The sequence below is a fragment of the Gasterosteus aculeatus genome, chromosome 15, assembly GCF_964276395.1.
Source record: "Gasterosteus aculeatus chromosome 15, fGasAcu3.hap1.1, whole genome shotgun sequence".
Taxonomy (NCBI): Eukaryota; Metazoa; Chordata; class Actinopteri; order Perciformes; family Gasterosteidae; genus Gasterosteus; species Gasterosteus aculeatus.
This window is the reverse complement of record NC_135703.1, coordinates 8,855,416-8,877,392: the sequence shown is the minus strand read 5'-3', so window position 1 is coordinate 8,877,392 and position 21,977 is coordinate 8,855,416. Positions and strand designations below refer to the sequence as shown.

The 21,977-nt window shown below is 43.6% G+C and overlaps 1 protein-coding gene across 8 annotated transcripts in view; it reads left to right on the top strand.

Annotated features, from left to right (window-relative positions):
* Positions 1-20,396, top strand: part of qkia (QKI, KH domain containing, RNA binding a) — a 60,237-nt gene extending 39,841 nt beyond the window's left edge. The window contains exons 5-8 of one of the 8 annotated variants that reach the window (XM_040200524.2): positions 10,987-11,074; positions 13,125-13,562; positions 15,520-15,594; positions 16,790-20,396. In XM_040200524.2, coding sequence (XP_040056458.1) covers positions 10,987-11,074; positions 13,125-13,562; positions 15,520-15,594; positions 16,790-16,806 — 618 coding nt within the window. In that variant the 3' untranslated portion in view covers positions 16,807-20,396. Of the gene's footprint in view, positions 1-10,986; positions 11,075-13,124; positions 13,563-15,519; positions 16,346-16,789 lie in introns of those variants that run through there. The other 7 variants (XM_078090024.1, XM_078090025.1, XM_040200528.2 and 4 more) reach the window with 7 other exon arrangements.
* Positions 20,397-21,977: the final 1,581 nt, after the last annotated feature.

Below are 21,977 nucleotides of genomic sequence, written 5' to 3'. Positions count from 1 at the left end.
CCATCAGGACCAATCAGACAGGAGAGGCACACGCACAGAGGGAAGATGATGCAGAACAAGCGGAGCTAGATTCCAACAGTGGAAGGCCGCTCCAGGCAGCGGTGTGCCGACGTTGCAATCAATAAACAAGTCATTTTGGTTTTCTTTGCTTTTTAGCCCTCACTCTGTCCTCCCCTCGCTCTCTGTCTGCAGTGTAATGACAAATGAGTACAAAAAACACCATCTGGCTGCATCCATCCTCATGTGCCACTCCAATTAATGATGTTTATTCTCTGTTAGGAGGAGAATGGTAGTGTTAGGTAGGCCTATTTACACGCCCCCGTCCGCTCTCATGCGTACCATCCAGCCAACCCCAAAACAGAAGCTCATCATTTTTTTACTGAGCCTCATCGATGACTGCACATTGAGTTTCCAGAGGTAATGCTCTAAAACAGGTGTTTCTGAGATTGTGTTTCTTTTAGTTCCTGGAAGGAAAAATAAGTTGAGGCGCAATGAGACCAGCAAGTGAGTTTCTATCGTCCTGGGAAATCTCCCCACGGTACCGTATTGTTTATTGCCTGTAACCAAGCTGCAAGGCCTGCAGTACAGCTGCAGAGTTGAGGCGGTGACCGAGGCACAAACTCAGAACCCAATGTGGTCTTTGCTGTCTGTCTTATTTGTTCTTATCCCTATATGCACTGTGCATATGTTCACATGTGAATGTGATGAATGACAAACATAGCTGGTATGGCACTATGCTGGCCATTTAAAGTAGGCTTTGAGGCCTCTCTGGTAGGCAGTTGATAGGTGTTTTTTCTTCGACCTTGGAGCCTCCCGGTCCCTGTAGGCTGTTATTACCTCATCAGGCTAATAAAGGAGTTGGGTCGGATCATATTAACCTCCTGGTCTCCACCTCCCAGGACGCCACAGTTACAACAGGACTGCGTTCTTCTTGGCTAGCTCTCTGTAGAGATATATATATATATATATATATATATATATCTATATATATATACACACACACACACTGGTGAGATCATCCCACCTGCGCGTAGACACCGCATCTCCCGCATGAATGTTAATCATCTTTTTAATTGGCTTCCTTGACTCGGTGACCCCTACTTGAGACGGCAAGCCTGCATCACTCGGCTCCTCCTTCAATGCCGTTCTGCTGTTTTCTTACACTGCCGTGTGTCTGTGTCCAGAAGCTTTGATTCACTCCGAAGCAGTAGAGTGGAGAGCTGCCTCGATGGCGCTGTGACCTTTGACTCCTGTTGTCTTCCTTTCGTCATTTTCCATCTTCAAATCCTCAGTCTTTGTGCCCATTTATCCAGCCTCTCGGTCCTTATGTGCCCTCAAACACATTTGAGGCAGATCCTTCACAGACATCTATGGTGACCGGGCGACCAGAGGAGAACAAACATGAGAACCCTTTTGCGTATTAATCGTCTCTTATTAATGATCTAAAGTGGAGGTGATAAGTGCATAATTGGAATTGACCACTCAAACCGTTTTACGAGAGGAAACCGATGCAGCACTTGCGTCAGTGATGATTTCTACTGCATGCCATTCAATTGGTTGGTTTTGGGTGAAGCCATATGTACTCAAGCAGTGTCTAAAGTTGTACATGGCCTGCTCACTACCATCATTTTTAAATTATTGGTAACACAATAATAAAGAGATGCTCTTCATCTGCTCGCCAGACGCCAATACAGCAGTAGAATGCTTAACACAGCTGACAGTAGGCTCACAAATGTGCAGAAAAAACAGTTTCCTTTCCTGCATATTCAACTCTTTTGTAAAGGCAAGGGCAGATGTGCATATTGTATATTTCACTTATTTTATTTCCCTATAAGGCCAAGTAGAGGTTTGCAATCATTTTGGTCCCTTGCTTTTTTTCTTTCCTTCCCCACTTTGTGCAAGTGCGTGTCCTTTCTCATTTTATTTGTGTTTGTTGTGTATACTCTCGCTGTCTGCTGTTCTTATTTCTTCCTGGATGATTGACGGGGACAAGCTGTTCACCAATCTCTTCCATTACTGGAGTCCACTTAACAGCACAGGTTACAAACCGGAGACATATGCCACCAAGTCCTGTTTCAAGTTTGCACCGGATTTGAATGACTCCTAGAACGCTCACATTCCTCCAGTCGAAGCGTTTCATTGATGTGCTACATACAGTAACCACTGTGCTTCTTTCCATGTGTGCCAAGTCCCTCTTTTGGCTCAAACCCAACAGGAAGGACATGGTCCTGTCTTGGCCCAAGAGTTCCTCCCCTGCCGTCCCTCCCCTCCACATCTCCATCTGCGCATATCTCCTCATCTCCAGCTCTATTGCTCTCCTGAGGGGCAGACAGGTGGTTCGAACCCCTAAAGAAGCAGCCCCCCTTGCAGGGAGCAACCTGCTCAATCCTGGCTGCTTTCCCTGGTCTTTGCCTCCTCCGGTTTACTTTCCTGACCCCAACAACTGAGTTTTGCAACCCATCAAACACTCCCATCTGCCTCCTATATGTTGCTGAAAGGCACATAGATGTAGATCGGACTGGGCCATATAAATGAATACTATTAAAGTTTATTTTAACGATTTTGTCATCACCGCAGCAATTGTGTTTAATTTAGATGGAATTCCTTGTGTATGTGCATCTCCCCAGAGGCACACCTCTAGTATGCTGCTCATTAGTTGTGAGATTTGCGTCTCAGAACTGTGTACTTGCACACTGTGACGGAACAATGACAACGAGGACAGAGGCACAGTGTGACTTTGAAACCCACTCGGCACGCTGTTCCTCCCATCATTAGAAGTCTGCTCACTGAGCCAGCCACAAGAAATGGTGAAAAGCGGAGATTCAGATTGCAATCACATTTGTGCTCCATTTCACCTTTCATCACTTTTATATCTTTAATTCACCAACTTACTGGTGTTAAAAATTAAGGACGAAATAGAGAAGCACGGAAACATGCATTAAATACCCTTTGCGAGTGCATGGTGCACATGCCACAAATACAGGTGTTTAGCACAAGTCCAGCCGCTGTAAATATCTGCACATATGGAAACAATGGATCATGGAGGGAGATATTCTGGAGACATCAAACTTCTAACAATGATCACTCAAACTAACAAACACATATACGTTGAGCTAATTCAACAAGCCTAGCTCTCATGGTGAACAGCCACTTCCTGTTGGTTGATCTGTGTCCCACGGTCTGAATTTTTTTTAATCTATTTACTATCCTGGACCAAACCTCAGTTTCATTATCTATTTCTCTTTCACGCTCTCTTGTTTTTTTTTGTTCCCTTATTCCTCCTTGAAACATCCTCCTGTTTCTAATGCATCTCTTTCATGTCTTCCCTCTAAGGGGAACTATGCCTGGTTCTTGTCTTGTCTCCTTCATTTAGATTTTTAAGTCAAGCAAATCCCCAGTGAAGGTGTGTTCTATGTACACAGGCCCTCTGCACCACTTACAAAATTGCCCTGTCCACTTGTACGGCCCTTTTTTAATGTCAGTACACACACATCTTGGTCCCTAAACCACCCAGGTCCCTGAAATCATTGTAAAACCACCTCCTTCCCTAATCCACCTGGTTGTGGCTGCTCCAGTTTTTTCCTTCCCCAAGTGTCCTATACGGTGTGTAGGGAGAGGAGGCGTGTAACGAGGCATGCTGAGAAGTCCGGGCAGTTTTAATCTGCCCCGGTCCCCCAGTAGCATGGAGTGGGACCCCGCTGGCCCCCGGCCAATCTCTCTGCCTCTCTTTGAAGGTCTCCTTAATCCCCTTATAGAGAGGCGAGAAAATGTGTATGTTTCCGTGCTAATGTTTTCGTGTGTGTGTGTGTGTGTGCTTGCAGCTCGATTGTGTGAGCGTTGCATCTCCAAAGGTCCTACGCCGACTGAGACCTGCGCACATTGTCTCTCCTGCGCTCCGCTCCTCTGTCTCACACACTCTGCTTTATACATCGTCCACCCACTGTAGTTTCTGAACTTCCCCAGAGGTGCCGCTATAGGGCCAGGCTTCATCTGCAAAGTGAGAAGACACACACACACACACACACACACACACACACAGTGCTTTCATCTCCGTCTCTCCAGTGACTTTGTGTCCCAGTGTTTAGGCAGGAAAATAGGATTGTGTAGAGCTCAGCGTTTAGAGAGCCCGAAGGCCGCACGTCGAATTCAGCCCCTGCAGTGTGTGATGCTTTGCTTTGCCAGCTGTTGCCGAAGTCATTTCAAACTCTAATGCTCTCGGTCCCACAACTCAACTCTGGGCTGATGGCTTTCTTTGCCTCCTCCATTGTGTCGCGAGTGGAGAGGTTGGTTTTTTGGGGGGTGGGGGAAATGACTGAATTTGATTTGTGTTGTTAATCACAGTCAATCCGCTTTCACACTTTATTATTTTTTAGCAGGAATGTCTATATAATACTTCACTTTTTTTCCCCACGTGGAGGAACTTTTGTTCACCGGTGCACAACAAGACACCATCTTTTTTGTCCCGATTTTATTTTAGGTTTTCTTTGCTGCCAAGGCGTGCAGCATCTATAACACAATTATGTAACGAAAAAAAGCGTATCCAACGATGCATTGTAGGGAAATAACTTGGCCTTCACGCTCTGTCATTGATCTAGGTCATCAGAAAAATCCTAATGAAAGTTGTCTTTTCGATGACATATTTGCTTGCATTGTAGAGAAGCTGGGTTTCATGTGAATAACCAGAGTTACAGATTTGTCCTATAATCAGCCTTGCATGTGAATAATTAAAGGAAGTATTGATGTCCATGGGTTGACTGCACATGTCCATAGATCCATTCCAGGGTTTGAATCCACATCTTGCAGGAGGTACTTAGATCCCTGTTGTAGGAGTCAGGATCTCCGAACGATGCAAATCCCCCAACAGTATTTAAAGCCCCCAAATCATCCCTGGCCAAATCCCTTCAAGATTTTCCCTGCTCGATTGGATGGCATTAAGGGATCGCAGTGACAGAACAATGCACCGTCTGGCAGCCCGGTGGAATGAGGTACAAACGGAGGAGAGAGGAGGAATAGCGGAGGGAGAAAAATAATGGAGGCAGATGAATAATGTGGACTTTGTGATTACAAATTTGGAGTCTGGATGGGAAGGACACAGGGGACGTTATTAGTCGGAAGGGAACACATGACGAGGGGAAATGGGCAGCTGTTTATTGGGCTGTACAACACGAATGGACTGAATGATCCCTCCTGCTCATCTTATTTTCAAATCCGGTGCAGGCCGACGAGCTTTAATGATCGCACTAAATCCTGTTGTTAAATCTGTATGTATTTTTCTAGTTTATTTATATGAAGATTAATCCGCTCTTTATGCTGTTCTGTTGCATGCAATACCATTCCAGATTTTAAGGATAAACAAAATTCCTCAGAATTGCTGCACAGCTTTTCCCCTTGTGCTACCAGAAATGCATTTGATGGCAGATGACTTTTTTTTTTTTTTCTTCTTTCCCTTTGAGAGAGAGAACTGAGCTGGTAGAACCTCTTTTTCTCCTGTCCATGGCGCTGATTCTATGCCTGTCAGTTGATACTGATGGGACTACCACAGAGAACCAAGGCTGCCCCCTTCATCCCTGTCATCACCCCACAAGGCGGTTACAGATCCAGGAGCTGGTGCCCATGCTTACTTTGCATGTAATGGAGCTGTGGAAGCAAACCAGGCTCCACCAATTAAATGTGTAACGTTTATAGTACCAGCTGACGCGCACACACGACTGAGCACTTTTACTCTGAGGCCATTGCAGTTATGAGCTTTGTTATGATGCAGCAGATTAAGTACCAACAGAAGAGTTAGTTCCTGACTTTCTACTGTATTTCGGTACGCTGCGTGATTGACAGTAATGGGGCGGAGCAGCCGTGATGAGTTTGTAATAATCTGACTGGAGTCGGGTTCACTTCTATGCTAATGAGCTAGCGTGTTGGTGGTTTAGCATGACTAATGACGTACACTGACAACAGAGCTGTCTGGGAAAGGAGAAATAAAGCAGCTTTGCCGGGATGTGGTGAAGGTAAAAGACCGTCTGAGAGGAGAGTTGCAGGAGATTGCGTTGTTAGTCTTTGGGGAAGAGGAAAATACAGTTGAGGCCTGATTCCCTTGGCAGATATGTTCACAAAAGCCGAAGAGCAAGCCGGAGGAAAGAAAATTGCCTTTGAAAGTGCAGCAGTGAATTTGAGGAAGGACATGCAGCACTTACTCCACTACTTTCTCGTGGTTTTTATTAAAGGGAAAAGGGAAAAGGTTATCTGTTTGTGTCGTGTTTATTCTCCTGTACTTGATTGATACATAGTCCAAAAGGGTTTTGTTTGTGTTGTGTAAATATCTAGTGTGTTTTCTCCCCTTTGGTATTTATTTGATGCATGGTTTTCCATGAAAACGATGTATCTGTAGTGTGTGTGTGTATATATACAGGGTTTCCCGGTGCGTGTGCGTGCGTGCGTGCGCGTGCGTGCCGCCTTTTTTTTCTGAGATGGTTGTTTAATTGATGGTCTTGTAGTTGACCTGCTGCCAGTTGTCTGCATGATCCGTTGTCACCCCAATCTGACTTCCAAGTTGGCTTCAGCTGGCTTGAATTGATTTAAATTTCTTGTCGCTTATTTATGCAGCGTGGCAAAGTTTTGAAGCTCGCCACGACTCCCCGTGCCATCCTCTTCTGTAACCCCTCGCTTCTGTAGAGTGTGGAATTGTTGATAAGTCGTCTTGGCACCATGGCGAGAGTAATCATTTTCCTCCAGATGTTGGGGTTTAGGAAGGAACCAAAAAGGAGGCGAAAGAAGGGAATCGGAGAAAAACCAGCTGCTGCCACCACCAGTTCCACCCCGCTACATGAAGTAGTCTCCTCCTCCCTCCACGAGGCTCCCAATTCCACCTCCTCCGCCGTGCGCCATTTTTTTCCTTCTCGTTCTGAGTTGTACATATTCTGCCTCTTCGTATCCCAAGAGGCAGCAGGGGCAGACTGTGTTTACTGCTGAGGTAATTGGAGTAGTTTGGATGGAGCCTGACCCTTTCACCTGCTAGGGTCTAAAGGGGGGGCGGTGTGTGTGTATCCACACATACGCCTGTCTGTGATGACTGGCAGTGAGGCCAAAGAAGGAAAGCAGGCCTCAGCCAGTGTCAGCTCTCGCGGGTGCAGGCAAATTGTTTTTCTCTGCGCGCTCAGTCTTGTCTCATATTCACCCGCTATCACTTTCTTCTTCTTGCATAATCTCTCCACCGACTCAAAGATGCATTCACACTTCCTCTTGGACTTAGTCGGCAGCCCCCCCCCCCCCCCCCCCCCCCCCCGCTTTTCTCCTCGTAGTACTATTTTGTTCCACCACTCATTCTATCAGTCTCCCCGCTCATCGTTTTATCTCGCCGAGCGGCTAGTTGAGCTGAGCTGCATAGACAGGGACTCTTGCCAGAGAATGAGCAGAAAAATACTACTCCCCTCAGTCGCAGCCGTAGACATGAGCAAATTTACCCCCGGGCTAATCCAGACGCCTGTTGTTTATCTCTGGGTGAGATGGATAGGAAAGGGCCCTGAGTCTGGGGTGTTGTGAGAATGAGGGTGCTGCCCCCATAGACTCAGATATACGCCCATGCGCTGCTCCGGGTTGTTCTCTACGTGCACACAGCGCGTTGTGCGCGAGCTCCGCTCTCTATAACGATCAGCTTTAGTCGTCAGCTTCTGACGATATCAAATTCTTGTTGTGCGATTATTGCACCAACATATATTGGTATATTATTGCAATTTTCAGACCATAATGAGAATATAATAGCATAGTAATACCAGTACGCTCTTTCAAAGAACAAAGAACGTTTTATTCGTCAGAATAGTTAGACATTAATGGTGTCCGCTCTGCGTGTGGAGATGCTGCCTAAACCTGACACTGAAATCAGACAAGACGGCGCGATCGACTAAAATGTTTGACGTTCGTTTATATGTAAAATTAATATCGCACCACCTATATTGTGCGATAAGTCAATACATTGCATATCGCGACAGAGGGACACTGCTCACCTATTGCAGCTCATCCTCCTTTTCCTCCCTCCCTACTCCTCTCCCCATCTCCCTCTCTTCTCTCCGACTTGCTCCTCCCTGATAGCTTTTACCGCTCTGCTGATTTCACAAATAGGACTCATTGATTGAATCTGATTCCTGTGGATAGAGCAGCTTTATTGAGTGGCTTTTCCGCTGATGGACAGGAGCGTGTCGGTATGTGTGCTTGATGCGCACACATGCATGTGTCCGTGTTTGGGATGATAAAGGAAAACTTATTTTCCTCATCCCTTGTCATTTCATAATTTCGCAGCGAGTTCTCTCCTGGGAATTCCAGCAGATAGATCATCAGTGACACACATCCAAACACACACATGCAGCGTGCTCCCTTATACGCACGCGCGCGCGCGCGCACACACACACATACACACACATACACACACACACACACACACACACACGGCTACATCTGAGTGAATGTTTAAGTGTGGGTGTTGCATACTGACCAAGAAGTCAAGTTAATTGTGGCGGCACCTTGAAGTGGCGCTGTTCATCAAACATTTATCTAAGCGGTGGTTCTGCGGCAGGAAGCCGGCCCAGTCCGCCCAGGGCGCCGTGACTTGAGTCGGTCCAACTCCACTCCAGCTGTGTCACCTGCATTATCTCTCGGCTCGGTTTCACGTGGAAGACAATCCGCCTGGGTTTCAGGGGAGGCTTTAGTTGAAAAACTGTTTTGAGATGGCGCTACATCATCCCCACTCCGGTGGGGATTCACACGCTTCACACGCACGGCACCACCCGCCTCATCCTGGCAGCCGCACCTGTGCTCTTCCCCTTTCACTGCCCTCCACTTTGTGTCGCTCTCCTCTAACCAGACAGTTTTCCACCGAAGCAGAGTTCGATGGTTGACGACACCCATTTAACCCACACAGGTCTGCAGATCCCTCATCATAGAACACACACAAACAGCCACAGCACTGCAGCGGCATTGAAGATGTCATAATGTGCGGTTCTGCATTTTGCAATTGTACCGCAGGGATACACTGTTCTGGGGGGCTTCCCGAGGAGCATCTAAGAAGCCAGTAGTGTTGTTGGGGGTAGAAAAGAGGCCTCTGTGCTATGGAAGGCTGGCCAGCAAAGAGGCATTTCGGGCAGACTGGATGGTGTTTGTACAGCTCTCCATACAGTGACAATAACAGAACAAAGGCAACAATCGTGTTTAGCTTTGATAGCGCATCATGGAGCTGCCCCATCATCTGGTAAAGTTATGGTCTTATTTTGTCCAGTCTTTCCTTACCTCATATCTCAGTTTTGTCAAGCAAGTAATTTTGTCCCTCTTCCCAAAAACTACCGACTTGATTGTTGTTGTTTTTTTCACACGCACGTCAAAATCACGTTTTGTGTCAAATTTACGATTTTCATAACTACAAACTGGTTGATTTTGGACAACTGATCCTGGGGGTTTTCATTTAGATACAAAGTACAGTGAGTACATGACCATATTATTAACAGAATGAATTGACACTTAGATTGTAATTTGTTTCCAAAGTATTATTATTATTTTTTGCCTGTATTAGAATTGTAAATGTAAATCTTCGTGGCTGAAAATATTTGTCTCTGTGGCATCACCAACCGTTGAATAAAATAAATATTTGAATCTTGTCAGTTTCCTCACCCACGTTAACACTGATCACAGATTGTCTGTCTTTGCAGGGAGAAGTAGTGCAGCTTTGAGTTCCTTATTAAAAGAAAAGGGGCAGAGCACAGTGGAGGTAGAGGGAGAGAAAGCAGTGGAGAATTTCTGTGCTTCATTAATTGGCAGCTCCGTGGTACACTAAACATGGTGCACGCACGCACCACATACGCACACACACAGCTCAATGTGAGCTGCGACTGCTCTGAAGCCACTGCTGTATATTTAGTCGAGGGAGACCAGGCTCTGCCACTTTTTCTCTTGCTTACTCGCGCTCCTTCTCTTCCGCTCTCTGTGGCCGCGTTGAAGAGGAGTCTCATGGGAGGGCTTAACTCTGAGCCCTCATTCTTTTTTTCTTCTTTTTACTTTCTTTCCTTATCGTCTGAATGGAGCTGCATACCGTTGTTAAAACTCTGTCCAGGAGACTCACTATGTGAAGAGATAGAATAGAGAAACGGGATGTTCAGTCGGTGCTTTTATTACTGGCACTAACAGGCATGTCTGCATTGCTCTGCGCGCATGACGCAGAGAATACATCCATGTGCCACCGTTCTTTCTAGTTGTGCCTTTGTAATGCCACTGTACACGTTGAAATGATAAATCATCCAAATTGGACCTTTTTTTTAGCTGCGAAAGGCCTGAAATCAATAGTTCACTTAAGGGGAAACTCGAGGTCAGTAGAGCTTCACACGTCTATATCCGCACCTTCCAGGTTGGAGAGTAATTCACACGATGCCCTGTTGAAATCTTGATGTACAACCTGGAAAACCCCAGCGGCGTTTGTGTTGTCATGGTTATTGAGTGTCCGGGAGCTTCAGGGGAAATGGAGTTTGGGGGTTGTGCGTGGAGGAATGGATGGTTGTGATTTGAGGGGGGGGGGGGGGGGGGGTGCTGCTGTTGCTATCTTAATTGCTTTCCGTGAATAATTTTAGACCCCTAATTTGGCAATAATGACAGTGGCTGGGGCTTTTGTATTTATTTATCCAAACATTAATTGACAGCACTGACATTAGCCAGGGTGGTTATTGCGCATTTGATTGCGCACAAGGGAGCAAAGAAAATTACAGTAATTATCATTCAGATATGGATTTTGAATATGCATTCCCACACTTAATGTTTCTGTCAGTATTCGGGTAACGAGGCACTATGCCATGACAGCGGCATTTTAGCTGATCTCCATCTCTGTTTCCCTAAACCCAGTCAAACCAGCGCTTGTACAGAACAGACTGCATGTGTTTAGCTTCTCAACTTGTGGAATTAATTGGAATTGGCGTGTGGTGTGTTATTGTGGACAGACATTAACGTTCCTGTTTTTCACAGGCCGAGGGAGAAGACAATTTGAAGAAGATGCAGCTGATGGAGCTGGCCATTCTGAATGGGACCTACAGAGACAACAACATCAAAACACGTAAGTGAACGTCTATAGACACACACACACAGTCAGTATATGTCAACTTTACACAATCCATCTGTTTTACACCAACTAATCCTTTAACTTCATTGACCATACTTAATCATATTTGATATGTTCTGTATTCCTCATCAACTAATATTGTTTACCTTCATTTAAATGAATGCGTAGTGTACACACATCATATTATCTATGACCACGAGCAGACATCTTTCTCTCTCAAGCTCTCCAAACAATCCATGTTTACCTACAAGACCATCAGTAGGACATTTTCCATTCTGTTCTACTCCGTATTTCTTTCCTCCAACCCTGCCCTCCTCCCCACTCCATCCTGCAATCCAAATGCCATCACTCTGTATAACTTGCGCTTGGCAAACTCTTTCAGCAGATTGCTGTATTCCACCTGCTCAGCACTGCATGTTGGTCGCTAGTTCACATGTCACCCGTTCTCTTCATTCAATAATAATCCCAATTTGGAATAATGATGGTAGTCATTATTTGGTTGTGTATTCATTAATTCAAGTAGCTTGTTTCCCTTTTTTTTAATTTAATGCTCAAGTAAAAATAAAATGGGAAAATAAAAAAGCCATCAATTTAATTTTATTTCTGTGCTCACAATGACAAATGTCTGTCCTGCACTTGATAAACCATCAGAAAATGTGTGATGACAGTACCTAATCTAATCTAATGGATATCAGCATATAAATCAATACAATAAATAAGCTTCAATTTGTATTTTAACGAATTTTATGAGTCCGTAACGATCAAAAAAGGGGCTTTGATGCAACCTTTTCAAAATGTATAGCAATGTTAAAATTTTATTACGTTAAAGTGCAGCCCACAAAGCAAGTCAGACACATTAAATACCAAAATAAGATTCAGCCTGCTGCCCTTTTTTTAATTTGACAATTTGGACATTGTCGTAAAATCAAAATATTGTTTTCAATTCATAAATGCCAACCACCGCTTTTTTTAACTTTTGGATCACCAATTGAATAGCAAAATAACAAATTATACAGATACATTATAGACAAATTAATCACGAAATATCCTTTAAATGCATAATAATTATGATTTGAATTTGCACAATTATGTTGAGCACAAATATTTTCTTCGTCCACTTACGCATCTACTATTACCGTTATTTATGTTCTTAATTACCATTCAAAATGTGATTTCCAATAGCAACGTCAGAGACTGGGTTCTTGGATATACTCTAAAGTAAAACTAGACATGGCTAACTTCACTGTCTTCATTTTCCGTGTTTAACACTTATCTCTTTAAATGTTAGCCACGAGGAACCGCCTCACCGTCACACTCTCGTCACACAGCAGCCTGATTCGGTTGTCTTGCCTTTTTGGGAAGCTTAGGGCATGTGCTTACGCAGAACAACCGGGGAAAAAAATAATTTCTGTGTGTGTGTGTGTGTGTGTGTGTGTGTGTGTGTGTGTGTGTTCACCTGTATGTCAACCAAGCTAAATGGACTGCTGACTATGAGTGGCGGATCAAAATCTTTAGGAGAAACTTGGATGTAGTAAATTCCCACTGAATTCAGCGATCATCTTCAGGCCTAAATTGTCTTTCTGAAATCTTCAGCGTTTCCCTACATATAGTCACCAGCTCTGTTTATGTTGGCGTGTGCATTGTTTACTTCACCTGTGCCATTACCAGTAGATGGATGTTTAGCTGCCATGGTGATTTGTATGTTTTGAATGCATTGGGATGAACGCAGCATTTCGTGCTTCTCGTGTTTTGGTGTGAGGGGCATTGTCTGTATTTTGTTTGGCTATGTTGACTTTTCCTTTGCAAACAGATTGTGGCTCTTGTGGTTCACCACCATGATCATTGCATGGACTAATTTTTCCTTTTGCCCCCTTCCTTTCCCCTCTCCCCCTGCCACTTCCCGTTACCCCTTTTCTTTTTCCTCCTTTTTGTATTTTCACCTTCCACTGTTCATCTGTGATTATGATCAACCACACTACACTTTTATCTCTTGTCCTTCTTTCTTTCTTTCTACTCCTGTCCTTCGCTCTCTTGCTTATGGCAGCCACCCTTGCATTCTCTCTTGCAGCGGCGGCAGCGGCCGCTCAAGGCCAACGTCTCATTGCGGCCCCCAATGGTCAAGTATTGCCTCCCCAGGCACTCCGGCCTCCAACACCAGGTGGGGGCTCCATCATGAACCTCATCCGGTCCCCTCAGATGGCCGCCATGTTGCCCAATGGTACCCCCACCCTGGTGCCTCCCTCACCGGATGGCGGTCTTATCTACACCACCCAATACGATTACCCTTACGCCCTGGCACCCACCTCCCTGCTGGAGTATCCCATTGAGCACAGTGGGGTTCTAGGTAAGAGAGCCTGGGGAAGCATGGGTCCAGGTACAATGGCCAGCTTTAGCCAGCTTGGACAGGAGGGCAGCTTGTTTTACCCCGGAGCTGGGGTGCTGGACGCTGCTGCCATGAGCCACAATCAGGACTTGTTGAAAGGTAAATATGTCGTGTCCACCTGAAGATCAAAAAACAAACTGACTGCGTTGATGTGCTGGTGAAGCTCTTGGTAGTGGGATGACCAGCTATGTGGCTTGTATGGACACTGTATTAAAAAGGCAACGGGGGACAAAAATGCCCTTTTTAGGGCTAGGCTTAAGTTTATAATTTAGTCCAAGGTTCCGTCACTGTTTAACTTGCGTTCTCGCCAAACAATTACGCTCTCAGGTTTAGATATTCTCTCTTCTGCATGGGAGCGCTTGCCTCTGTGTGAGTTGAGGCGTGCCAACAGAAACAACACACACACACACACACACACACACACACACACACACACACACACACACACACACACACACACACACACACACACACACAGGCAGCCTGCTCTCTAACCCTTTCATGCACTGGCCTGGAGGCATATTCAGTCTGGCGGCAGATCCCCTCGGATTTCTGCAGCTTTTGAAATCATTTCTCTGTGCTGTTCTCTGCAGGCAGGCCTTGATGTCTGTGGATAGTCCCACTCCCACTGGGGATGTTCATTAAATTCCTCAATTCTTCCCTTTTTTATCCTCCCTCTCTCCATTGTCTTAGCTTCACCCCTCTTGAACTTGAGCCATGTGCTAATACCTGACCCTCCCTATAGTTTGTCAGGGTGCAGTTCAATGTGAGGGTCTATATATTGTATTCCTTCTCAATGGAGCTTTAAGCTCCACACATATGCTACCAAAGAGAACGGAACATCTGTTGATGGAAGAGGCAATTATAAACACTGTATTTTATTAATATTGTTCAGTAGCAGACACTAGCCTCATTTTAGCGAACCCGTGTCTTTGACGTGTCTCTGGGAGTCATATGTGGAACAGACAGGGGCGCCTGACTGTCTTTTCTCTCTAACTTGCAGGGTTACACCAGCTTAGTGCATTTTATTTACTCACATTATCGATTGGTGCCTTCAGCAACACAGGGCTCTGTGTGGAAACACTCGCTCTCTCACACACACACACACACACACACACACACACACACACACACACTCATGCACTTGGTTCGGCAGCCTGCGCTACTGTATCCAGCCACTATTGGCCTCTTAGAGAAATAAAAGGAATGTCAGGGCATCTGCTTCTTTGGAGAAGTGCAGGTGGTTGCATAGTCATCAGCCGTAACTTGTTCTTAACTGGACGGGAGAACAATAATCCTCGTTGAAATTTCCAAACTTAATTCCCACCTCTTCCTCTGGGAAGATTTATCTTTCTTAATTCCCTTGTACTTAAACATACAGTGACACTCAAACAGCTTCTTTGTGTTATGTACATACAACGCTGTTGAGCGCTGCAATAGAATACATCAGTTAGGACAAAATGTAAGGGGGAAATGACTGGAGAGAGATGGCGAAAGAGGGAAAGAGAAATTGAAAGACAGGAAGAGGCAGGTGGTGTCTGGCGCTATTCAATTACCATCAGAGCTGTATTGGATTCCCCCACCGCTCAAAATAAAGAAACAAATTTCTCTCAATCCCCCTCTGGACCCCAGAGGAAGAAACACATTATTTTTTCAGACAGCCCCGAAGCCTTTACCCTTTGCCTGCCCCCTTTTCAAAGAGCCCTCTAGAACTCTGAGCACTGTGGAATTTTATTACTTAAGTTATGGATTTTTTAAATACCAAGTAAATGTCCGAAAAGGCGTATCATTTTTTCTACTGCATTTTTCTACACATAAAAACAAGCTCTGTTGTGTGTGTGCGTGTGTGTGTGTGCGTGTGCGTGTGCGTGCGTGTGTGTGTGTGTGTGTGTATATCTGCTATAACCTGTATTATGTTGCTTTTCTGTGTATTGTATCATCTAAGCATTATAATGACAACTGTTTAAAAATGTGAAAATTCTTACTGTAAAAGCTGACTGTTTTTTCCCTGCTCGAAGTGAACGGTTTCTAACCTTGTGGACCTGTTACAATCTAGGTGCAATGGCTACTAAAGTGAGACGGCATGACACGCGGGTCCATCCTTACCAAAGGATTGTGACCGCTGACAGAGGTCAGTTTAGTCTCTTAGCTACACACTGTTATTGATTGATGACTTTCAATGATTATTATGCCCTGATGCCTTAGTTAGGAATGTCTACATCTGTATTTATTTTTGTTTTTTTCTTACCCCCATCGCTTTTCCTACCCCACACATCCACATGCCAGCTAAATGGTTAATTGTGGTATGCACATTTTGTTTACATTCAGTACTTGACGTATACAGTATTCTGTATATGTCAAAGCTCAGGCAAAAGTGATCCGAACAGCTTTTGGTTTATGCAGCTGTGAAGACAGGTAGTACTCTGCAGGCCCTGTTAAAGGCCCATAATGACATTCCTCTGATGTGAGATTAGAGCCTAAAACGGGGCGGGCTTGTTCCCATACATGATTTATCTCCTTTGCTCGTAAGGAGCAAAGAAAAAGGAATAGCATTTCTATACTGCATCTGAGAGACCTGGTCGGCAGAAGACAAGTTGTCATGCTGCTACTGCTCACCATTTCAACTCGAAATTCAAATTTATTTAGCATTTTATTTTTCTATTGAAGAAAGACACGAACAAACATAAGATGGATAGCTTGCATGCTCCAGTTAATGTATAGAGATTTAAAAAAAAAAAAGCTAAAAACATTTTAAATATTTCAGTTGTACACGAGGTACTGTCATTTTATATTTGAGCATTTTATAGCAAATGTATTTATGGTTCTGGTGTATATTTATACTATATAAAAATATACTGCTAAATAAAAAAAGAATTGGAAAACATTGATTTATCTATTCATTGCACACTTAACGCTAGCCACAGTTACCCGTCACATAACATTAGCGAGACGCCTTCCCACTAATCACACTGTAACTTGCACTCCAACTCGACAGACACTAAAACACTAGATTTCTGTTGTTCTTATCTCGTGTGTCTGTTCAACCTCTTTGCTTCTGTTTAGATTTTTGGGGGCAATGTGCACTTAAATTAAGCCACCATGCTACCAGATTTGGGCGGGTGGGATCACAACGCGACTACCTCATGATTATGTTCAGATTAGACGGGTTCATCTCACATTGGCACAGGGGTCTTAGCGGGGGGCAACATGAGAGATTGCATTCATTTTATTGTTAAAATGATGTCATTCCAGTCTCTTCTTGCTGACACTAATATCCTTTCTATCTTTTTTTTCTGTTTGTTTTGTTTTTGTTTCTAACCACCTAGCCGCCACCGGCAACTAACACATGACCTTCTGACCTCTGAACTCTTCACCCAATGACGAGCCGCCCCAAGCCTGCCTGCTGATCAGTTAACTGGTAATTGCCTTTTGCTAGCCTCTCGGACGCAAGTGAGAGAGGGAGAGAGAGGGAGGCGCGCCTGACCGTACAGTTACCCAAACACGTTCTGAACAAAGAGAAAAACAGAAACAGAAACCAATGGAAAATCTTCACAGAAACACAACAAAACCCAACAAAGTTGTGTGTTATCCATATTTTTCCCTCTGTTCATTGAGTTCAGTTCCCATTCTTTCTATTTCTTTTTCTTCATGAATCATGTACTGGGTGGACGTGTTTGTGGTATGACTCATAAATCTGCACTGAATTATATAGCAATAATGACCCCCCACCCCAACCTGCTCACCCACCCCCCATTTATTCACTCTCAATTGGTGACCTCACATCCACGAACAAAAGTTCAAAATCTATTTGATGCAAACTATTTGGTTTCACAGTAATAAGATCAGCCTCCCCCCCCCCCCCTCTGAAAAACAAAACAATCTCCCGAGCCCCCCCCCCCCCCCCCCCCTGCCCACTCTGTTGCTACCTACTGGGAGAGAAAAGAAATAGAAGGAAAGAGAACATACGCTCACATTAACTTGTTTAATTTGTCATTTTTTCCATGTAGTGCAGTTGTTGAGCTCTAAAATGTAATTTATGAGCTGACGCATTCTGGGTGTGCCCCTCTAAACGGCTTCCTCTCTGTTTTTAAAAACAAAAAAGCATGGCTACAATGATTGCAAAAAGCTTTTTATGATTTATGTGTTTTTTTGTTGTTGTTTTTTTTGGCTTTACTCATTTTCTTGACTTGATTTTGGTTTCTCTGTTGTTCACATTTGACTAATTAGCTTTGCTTGAATTCGCCAGCCAAAATAAGGCAAATGGTAACCTCTGGAAAACAAAAGCAATCTAATGTATGAAGCAGGCTGCAGAAACTAAGGAAGGGCAAGATGGGAAGGTCAGCGTTTGGAGCCGATGGGTCTGTGTGTGTGTGTTTTAATTAATACTACAATGAAAGTAGGGTGTGCTGAGGCTTCGGGGACTTTGGGTCAGTGCTTATCAGCTACTGACCGTTGCTACGTCCCCATCCACACTACATCCATTATACAGTGCCTGATGTATTTAGAAAATAATCTCGATGAGTAAGAAGAGCTGTGATTGAAAAGACAAAAAAAAGTATTAAGTGTGCATATTTAGCCAAAGGGTTTCTCAATGAATTATATATCTGCAATTATGCATTTGACTCACAGAGGGCTTTCTTTGTGATTTTAGAGTTTTGAAGGGTGTGAATTTGTGGTGTCTTCAACTGGAACAGAGAGACACTCAGTTAGATTACTTTTGACCCATTCATTTATTTTTTCTGAGGAGGTGACAAAAGGCAATTAACACTAAATCAACACGCTACTCAATTACAGGACATAGCTAGGGGAAGGGCACTTTGAAGTTCTGTACATAAGTGCTTTTGTCTTGAGGTTTCTGAACTGATTTGTTTCATCACACATTGCCAAAATAGTTTTTATTTCCTTGTTTGTTTGCATCTCAACATTTGGCCACTTTTGCGTTTAAGTGTCTTTCTTTATTGTCAACCCAAGCTACAGGTGGCCATAATCTGAGCCCTCCTGCAAATATTTCATTATTTTAGGGATGAAACGTTTATTTTCAACGCATGACAAACCCTCCAAAAGCGCATCCACAATGTGTCACACTTCCCTCTGATCGGAGTCGAGCTCCTGAGCTCACAATCCTTTGTTCAACTCTCTCAAGAAAAAAATAGGATGTGAAAGCCATGCCTGCCTGTTCAAATTGCTTTATACATACGTCTTATATATATGAAAAAAATATATATACGTGTGTGTATATATATATAGATATATATACACATGTATATACAAATGTAGATATCTGTCATTGCATATACAAATACATAAGTGAACAAAAAAATAGATAATTTTACAGGGTGCTGGAGAAGATAAAAAAATTAAAATCTATTTTTGGCAATTTTAGCTTTTGATACTTTACTTGCAGTTACAAAATCTGAAAAAAATAAAAAATGAAGAAAAGTTTAAAACGGCATGGGGGATATGAGTGGGTGTAGAAAAAGCGCTGTTACTTGGATGTGATCAAAAGCGTCATAACTCTTGAAAAGTTATCGAGGATGAGAGCGCGACGGACGCCCTCGAGAGTTTTAAAGAGGAGCAAATCAAAGTGCCTTATCAACAGCGGTTTCTGTTTTCTGAGTATTCCAGTTGTGTTCAATAATACCCAGCACCCACCGAGATGGCGCAGAGAGGAATGGCTAGTGTTACGTGGGTAGCTCCCACCCTATCGTGGTGTTACCGAAGTTATTCTATGCAAAAAGAATAGCAGTCGTTTTGACCAGCTAAAATATGTGCCATAGTTTTGTCTTCCTGAAATGATTTTGTTTTTCTTTTCCTTAACTTGATGGCCCTTTACTCTGCTGTATGTGCAGGATGTGTCCACTTTTTATTTAGATTTTAATGATCATATGAACTCTTGTCTCGATCTTTGGCGACTGTGACTAACTTCCTAGAACAAATTGAACTGCCAATAGCTTTGCAGCAGTCTGCCTGAACGTGTTCTAATCCGGAGCTAAAGAAATACATTAAGGTAACGGATATGAACAATGTGGAGGGGGGGGGGCTTCCCTTCGGCATTGAGCTTAATTTGTTTCAATAGCTGTAAACCGAAAGCATCCAGTCCGTGTCTCCCGATGTCAATTTGACAACAAACTATCAGTCCCGGGACTTCCAATGGCCGTGTGAAATGCCGATAATGAAAGGAGCGACTCTTATTTCACAGCCAAATGGTTTTCAGTTATTGAAACAACTGACAGTTCTTTATTAGGGGGTAAAAGTATTTAAATTCTATCAAATATTACCCTTTGTTCTTCTATTCATAGCTTTTTCATCGTGATGTTACATCGAAGGGTCAATTAACTTTTGTTTCTCAGTGTTATTATTTTAAATTGAAATGCAATATCAAAGTGGAGCAAGTGATGGCTATTCAGCATTTGACAGTATTAAGAAAATTCCTTCCGCGATGTTACAACTTGCTGTTTCATTGTGAAAGGCTGGATAAGTCCATCAGGTGAAAGGTTAACTATATACCTACCGTATTCTCTCTGGCCTGCCTACTACATGTATGATAATGTAATTAACAGCCATTGTTACAGGTTTATAATGTATTTTTCTAATCTCATTTTATATGTATATTAATCATGTTTCTGAGTGCTTTTTTTTTTTAATGAAATCCACATGCAACTCCCCCCACCCCCAAACGTCCCATCTCTTCCTCCCCTCCCCATTCTTTTACATCTGAAACTGTCTCTTGTGGGGAGTGTTGCCTTTTCCCTGTTACATTTGGTTTTGTTTTCTTGCTTATTCCCAGCTTGTTTAACTCATTAGCTACTTTATTAGTTCTTCTGTCATAAGTATTTTTACATGCTTGCATTTAGTTTTCATGGTGTATGCTGTTATTTTTCTTATTAACCTCTTGGCATTTATTTTAATAAAACATTCTTAGTAAGAATTTTACTAACTTGCTGATATTTTGTCTTGTGTTTTTAACCAGTTTCATGAATGTATTACCTTGGTCTGGTTCACGGACTAACACGATTAAAACTGGTGTCTGGCCACCACTTACACAAGCACACACACATACACACGTCAGTTTTGCACATACAAATACACACACTCACTCAGCCTAACTGGAACCTGCACGAGTTGATAAGCGTCCCTCACTCCCGCTCACGCACTCTCCCCTCTGTGCGGAGGAATCTGCCGACTCACTCCAACACTGCTGCTGTGTCTCCCTCGTCTATCGGTGGGGGGGGGGGGGGGGGCAGGCACACGACTAGTGTTAGCTGCCCCCGTCCTTCCGTGGGGGGGTGGGGGGGTGGGGGTGCACATTGAGGTCGGCTCACTAGGACTAAAGGGGCGATTTGTGTGTTACGCCAAAGTCAAAAGCTCAAATGTCCACCAGTGTCCTCTTTCTCTAAATGGGGATTAGTGCGGGGCTCGCCATAATCTGTGCAAAAATACTGCATATTAGTCATCTCAAAAGGATTTCTTTGACTGTGAATGATGTATTTATTTCCCACGGACGCAAAGACGGCGGCTGCGTGATTCTAAATCCGTCCCTGGTTTGTTTTCCTTCTCGTCATGCCTGGATAGCAGAACAGATCACCAGCTGTTGTCGGTTTGGTGACTACTTCTCCCAATTCAGCTTATTGATATAATGGCCAATACCGGGCCGTTTGGGAGCAGCCATAATACTTCGACACACACCAGTACACTGTGCCAACGTGCCAACTTCTCTGGGATCAAAACGACCTTCCTGTTCCTTCCAGTGTAAAATGCTGACGTGGCTTTCAGCTGGCTGGTGTTGTTTTCTGTGTGAAACACTGCCAGTGTGTGTTGTTCACTCGACTCTATTCAGCTTGTTTTTCTTCCTCTCCACTAATTCAAGGTATTGACACTGACACACGAGCAAAAGATTAATACATTAATCCTGATTATTACTTTAACCCGCTGAGTGATGCCTCCAGATTTTTTCCTTCTTTTTTTTTCTTCTCCTTTTTAAATGTGCACAAGACAAAACAACTCTGCCTTAACTGTTGCAAGTCTCTTCATGTCTCCGTAAGCAAAGATCAAGGAAGGATTAAAGGTGTCTAACATCCAATCTAACCATAATTTCCTCTGAAATTTTTGCGCTTTTGATCTGAAGATCAAAACACCCGTTTCTGATCTGAAAACGGGTGTTTTTTTCTTAACACCTTCTGAAACACCAGCCAGTAAAGACAAAGATTGGATTAATGGCAGCCAGCCTTATTAGTTTTTTTTTCTCCTTTGATTTTTGTGTAGTCAGCCATAAGCTTTTTCAATTTATCACCATTAATGTTTTGGCCTGGCTCATATTTGCCGTATGCGGCGAGAGCTGAAATCCGTCCATTAGCAGTCAATATATTTATGCTGTCACAATCTTCGCCTTACATTTATCAGAGAGGTTTTCAACAACCGAGCTGATGAAGATTGTGTTGACCGGCGTTTTTTTTCCAGAGCACAATGCATTGCAAACACTGCCTTGAAATATTGCATCTGAGTTAAAAAAGTGCC